Source organism: Orycteropus afer, unplaced genomic scaffold (assembly GCF_000298275.1).
Source record: "Orycteropus afer afer isolate SDZICR_OR568_19922 unplaced genomic scaffold, OryAfe1.0 scaffold00216, whole genome shotgun sequence".
NCBI lineage: Eukaryota > Metazoa > Chordata > Mammalia > Tubulidentata > Orycteropodidae > Orycteropus > Orycteropus afer.
In genome coordinates, this window is record NW_006921803.1 from 4,787,485 (window position 1) to 4,793,975 (window position 6,491).

General features: G+C 36.1%; 1 protein-coding gene across 1 annotated transcript in view; it reads right to left on the reverse strand.

The window, feature by feature from the left end:
• Positions 1-1,779: 1,779 nt before the first annotated feature.
• The window catches only part of DMRTA1 (DMRT like family A1), a 7,277-nt gene continuing 2,565 nt past the window's right edge, over positions 1,780-6,491 (reverse strand). Inside the window, exon 2 of the mRNA XM_007948409.1 lies at positions 1,780-2,627. Coding sequence (XP_007946600.1) covers positions 1,780-2,627 — 848 coding nt within the window. The remainder of the gene's footprint in view (positions 2,628-6,491) is intronic.

Genomic DNA, 6,491 nt, shown 5'->3' on the forward strand with positions numbered 1-6,491 from the left:
TTTTTACAGGATTTGCTTTCTCATATTCACATCACTATAATTAATGCATACTCTGTTAAACATATTTACATCCTAAATCAGCACCGGATAATTTGCAGTGATTTAATATGCTATTTGTTGGTAAAATAGACTTTAGAAATACATTCTTATTAGTTTCATGGAAAATCTTTCATAATGAAAGCACTGATAGAGCCAGAGAAAGAGAAAGTATCAACTTTAAAACATCTGTAGTGAATCATGCTTCTCAGATTGTTTAAAACATCTCTGGTGCATCAACTATCTTACAGCACAGCTGGGTTTCCATTTAGTCCTAACAATAATAATAAAGCTACTGTCCTTAAAAAAATGATGACACATGAAAAAAAACTTCATGAAACTGTTTTGTAAGCAATTTTCTTGAGGACTTTCCACTGACTGAAATATAGAAGCTTTCAAATGCACCACATGGAGGACATAAAGTATTTCTAACTCAAGAAAATCTGAAATTTCAAATTCTCACTTTGAAAATCTTATGTCTCTCTTCATTGCATTAAGAATTATCCATGTAGAGTTACTAAATATTTATATGAACAGCTATTTTAATATTCTGAAGAAAATTATGTTTGTCTTCAAGGAGTGCCATATCTTTCTCACAAGCACATGGAAAAGGGTATTTTCCTAGATACAGGTTCACATACACACAAAGATTAAAATTATCATCCATAGTAGATTTTCACTTTATAATATAAAATTTTCTGTGTAACATAATCCAAAGGACTATTTCAAACAGTGATTAGTTTATATTATACTATTTCAAAAAATAAAACTCACTGCCATTGAGTCGGATCTGACTCATAGCAACCCCTGCTTGGGTTTCTGAGGTGGTATCACCACAGAAGTAGATTGCGCAACCTTCCTTCTGAGGAGTGGCTGGTGGGTTTGAACCACCAGCCTTCTGGTTAGCAGTCAAATGCCTTAGGCACCATGCCACCAGAGCTCCTATTATACTATTTAAGAAACCGTTATTTCCTAAAATCTGCACTAGAGGAGCTCTCGTGGCATAGTGCCTAAGGCATTTGACCGAACTGATTTGCAATCAGTGATAGTGGCCAGGAGATGGCGCACTCTCATTTCCGAAGATTTATTTCTTAGCCCATTTTAAACGGAAAAAAACAATAATGACTCTTCTTGTCACAAATGGCATATAAGAATGAAAAATAAGACAGAAAAACAAGAAATTCAAGTTACCCAAATTTTTCCTTATAACCAATCACTTACTTATATTCAAATATTTTTTAAGTACTTTGAATAGCTTTATTTTCTTCCGTGAACAAGTAACAGAAGAGAAAACGTTTTTAAATAATAATTACTTAGTATTATCTCAATTTTCCTGCTCTTTCTTTTGGCTCACTTTATACTATGCTAGATTGCTTTATTCTTACAAAAGTATTTTAAAACTATATATTCCAATAAAATAAAAACAAGAATATTTTTAAAATAGCAATTTTACAACATATTTTGAGAGAGAAAATGTGTTAAACTAAAAAGATCTCCTGATATAGCTTTATTCAAGGCACATATAATGTTCAAATATTTCAGGTATTTCTTTTACTAACTGTAAAAGACATTTTTTCAGAGCTAAAGTCTATTCCATTGCTTACGAAAAAAATAGTATTTTTTAAGGCCTAATAGTACACTCACATATATATTGTACTATATAGTACACATTTGATGTGGTATGCATGTGTGTTTATTATAAGCTACTAAAAATACTCCAGAAAGGGAGACTTGGCAGATACATTAATGATCATCCTGATTCAGTCTGGAATACAGTCCACCACCAGTTACTGAATCTTTGCTTGGGAGGTAAGAAGAATCCCTAATCATTCCTGAAAAAGAATAATCCAAAGCTGACCTAAAAGGCAATGCAGGTATCAACCCAGACGTCAGGTAGGGTGACATAAAACTGGATAGCGCCCTTCCTGAAGAAGAATATGCCAGCTGTAGTGGGTTGATACCTAGTCTAGGACTTAAACTGTAGAGACTGGAATCGCTTCCATATGAAGCAGAAGTTGTCTGAATAGGAGAGAATGCTGATTTATTCCCTAGAGTTCTAAAGCCAGTTGCACCTAGACTAAAGTTAGAGGCTCTCTGAAAGGCTGTAGGTCCAGATGCTCCTGAGCTTTCTAGCTCCCCGGTATCTGCCTTGTGTTCTTTCCCATTTAAGACCTGCTCAATGGCCTGGACCACATCCCCTTTGCAGAACTGTAGAATGCCTTCTAGCCGGCTGCGCCTGTAACTTGGGAAAATCTTGGTAAGGATATCAAGAGGATCTCTTGGTCTTGAAGACACTGTGGGAAGGTAAGACCTGAGAGCAGTGAAGTCTTTGGCCCACTCACTTTCATTTCCTGATTCCAGATCAGAGGATGATAAGGACCTGGGACTCTCTTCACCTCCTGATTGTTCTCCAGGGTGAGAAGACAGCATATTATCATCCTTATTTGAGTTTTCTGAAATACATGATCTGATGTTTTGCTTTCCAATGATACCATTAGACTCAGGAGATGATCCCAGGGAAAGTTGATGCGATTTGGAGACAGATTCTTCTTGTCCACTCTGATATGAGCCACATTTACTTATGTTTTGTTCTGGAGAAGAGAATAAAATAAAAAAAGAATCAAATTCAGGACAAATGCTTCAGAACATAGAACTATCTACTAAAAAAAATAATGCTGGATGATAGTTCATACACTCATAGTAAAAATTATTCACACTAAGAAATGATAATGAATAACTCAGTTTTAAAGGGTCATTCTGAAATCCAAGTGTTGAAAAAAATGGAAAGATGCTATTTCTTACATCATTTCAGGATCACAAAGTCATACAACATATATAAATGCAGCAATTATTTAGGAATCACAAGGTAAGAGACTATTGTTACCCCAAACTGTGAACCTAATATTATAATTATATGAACACTGTTTAACCCATCTTAGCACTTTGAGATTTTCCTAAAAGTAACCCAAGTTTTGTTGTTGTTAGGTGACATTGAGTCAATTTTCAACTCAGAGTAGCCCCATGTGACAGAGTAGAACTGGCCCATAGAGTTTTCTAGGCCGTAATTTAGAGGCACAGATCACATGGTTTCTCCCACAGAGCCACTGAGTGGATTTGAACAGTCCACCTTTCAGTTGGTAGCCAACCACTTAACTGTTGTGCTATCAGGGCTCTTTTTTTCACGACTACACTAAGAGCTCTGGTAGCATAGTGCCTAAGGCACTTGTCTGCTAACCAGAAGGCTGGCAGTTCAAACCCACCAGCCACTCCGGGGAAGGAAAGCTAGGCAATCTACTATCCATAGTGATACTGCCTCGGCAACCCAAGGAGGGGTCACTATGAGTCAGGGCCAACTCGATGACACATAACAACAACTATGTAAAAAGAGCTAAATAAAATAATTATGTTTAGATAAGATATCAAAACAAGCAATAATCCTACTTTGAAAACAAATATCATATTTAATCACTAATGCTAAGTTTCAACAATTGGTTTCTTATGCTCACATTTCAAGCTCCAATTAAGTTATCTGAATCATGTGAAGTAATAACAAAATTGTTCACTTCATTTCAAATTTAAGTCAATAATGACAACTGTGATAGTAATCTCAAATCATACTGCAATAGAGCTTGCGTATTTACTTCATTTTACGAGAGAGATGAAACATACTTGGAATGTTTTATAATCATTCATAAAATATGTATATGTTTTTTCCAGTCCTTAGGAAATATCACAAAAATAGTTTACAGTGCTTTTCTCTCTAAAATTATAAACAGCACTACTGCAATCCATATGTATCTTCAAAATGTTTTTATAAAAACAACATATTAGGTATTTGCTTCAAATAACAACAGCAACAACAACAACAAACCCACTGCCATTGAGTCGATTCTAACCCATAACAACACTCATAGGGTTTCCAAGGCTGTTTATCTTTAAGGAAGTTTACCTCATCCTCCTCCTATGGAGCAGCTGGTGGGTTTGGACCACTGACCTTCTGGTTAGCAGCCAAATGCCTTACCCATTATATTAATGGTCCCCCTATAATACATTTGTAATAAATTTGTCTAGAAAATTGTACATGAAAATCTGAATGTTCATCCTCAATATGTTGAACATGAGTATTAATTAAACAAGAACATTTTTAATATCCTTTTGTCAGACTAATTCAAGGAAAATAATAACAATGCACAACACATAACACATTAGCTAAAAAAAAAATCTTTTATTTTGGTTGAAATTGTCTCTTATCCAACAGACATATTATACCTCTATTTCTATGAGAAAGAGTGAATTATCAAGAGGGGTACCAGAGTTTTTCTGTCAAACTTCCTTTCTCTATAATGCTTACAAATGCAATAAAATATATACTGTCTATCTTTCCATGTGTTTGATGAACACATTTGAATATCCTCTTTGGTGAAATGTCTATTCAGGTCTTTTGCTCATTTTTTTTTTTTTTTAATTGGGTTGCTGTTGCTGTTATTGTTTTCATGTTAAGTTATTGTATTCTTAGATGCCATGGAGTCAGATCTGACTTTTAGTGACCCCAAGTGCAACAGAATGAAATACCGCCTGGTCCTGTCCCATCCCCACAGTCATTGCTAAGTTTGAGTGCATTGTTACAGCTACTGTGTCTAACTATCTAGTTGAAGGGTCTTGCTCTTTTTCATTGACCCTCTACTTTACCACGCATGATGTCCTTCTCCAGGGACTGGACCCTCCTGATAACTTGTCCAAAGCACATAAGACAAAATCTCAGCATCCTCCCTTATAAGGAGCATTGAACCTGTATGTTTTACAAGACAGATTTTTTTTTTCATTCTTCTGGCAATCCATAGTGTATATTCAATATTCTTTGTCAACACTATAATTCAAAGGCACCAATTTTTCTTCAAACCAAAACTCCAGCCTCACTTCCACTGAGTCAATTCCTACTCACAGTGACCCCTCCTTGGGTTTCCAAGACAATATCTCTGCAGAAATAGATTGCCCAGTCTTCCTTCTGAGGAGTGGCTGGTGGGTTTGAACTGCCAACCTCCTGGTTAGCAGTCAAATGACTTAGGCACTATGCCACCAGAGCTCCTAATTCTTCTTCAGTCTTCCTTATTCACTGCCTAGCTTTTGCATCAGTAGGAGAAGATTGAAAATACCATGGTTTGGGTCAGGCACACTTTAGTCCTCAAATTGACATGTTTGCTTCCGGATACTTTAAAGAGGTCTTTTGCAGCAGATTTGCCCAATGTAATAGCTCATTTGATTTCTTGAGTGCTATTTCTATGGGCATTGATTATGGATCCAAGTAAACTAAGATCCTTGCCAATGTCAATCTTTTCTCCATTTATCATGACATCAGTCAGTTTGTCACACTGTGGTGCCTTGTGTGTTGCTGTGATGCTGGAAGCCATGCCACCACTATTTCAAATGCCAGTACGGTCACGGTAGACAGGTTTCAGGGGAGCTTCCAGACTAAGATAGACTACAAAGAACCTGGCAATCTACAGCAGAAAATATTGGCCATGAAAACCATGTCAATAGTGGTAGAATGTTGTTAAGTTATAAGAGTCTTTTATATATTCTGGAAATTAGACCCTTGTCTATTACATAGTTTCTAAAATTTTCTCCCAGTCTGGAGATTGTCTCTTCAGTTTGTTGCCAAATCCCTTTTATGAACAGGAGCCTTTGATTTTGAAGAAATCCCATTTATTTGTCTTTTGTGACCTGTACCTTTAGCATCGTGTCCAAGAATCCATCAAGGTTGGGCCATCTACTTCCGCAGTGATACTGCCTCACAAACCCAAGGAGGGTCGCTCTGAGTCGGGTCCGACTCGACGGCACAGAACAACAACAACTATTGTATTTTCAACTTTAAATAAAGCAATAATGCTTTTCTAAGGATACCCCTGTCACATGGAGATAGATGGGCATCCCTCCATCTCATTTTCCTTACAATCAAATATCCCTGGAATGTGTAGAAATACCACAGTGTGATCTCTGCAGCAATTTCTGCATAAAATAATTTTCTAGATATGTGTTCATGAAATGCTGATTGCATTAAGACTATTTAGAAAATAAGGTGTCTTTAAAATGTTGTGATATCATTTACAGCATTTCTCTGTCCTCTGAACTTTGATAGTTTCTTTTACTTCTTCAGTTGTTTGCATCATCATACATTACACCTTGTATTGTAGTTTTTGGATACATATAATTTTCCTCCTTTGAATATAAAGTTCTTTTGTGTATTCATATCTGACTCACTCACCTAGTCTTTGTCTAATGAATGAGAAAATTAAATAGACAACCTTGCTACAGTTCATGGACATTGTGCAATAGGAGGCTGTCAATTTAGAAAGATCTTTGAGGTAGGTTTCAAAAAGTAGCTTTCTTTTATAGGAGGTCATGTGAGGAAAAGAAAAAAATATTAAATCCTATAAAACAGAGTTTTCAGTTACCCC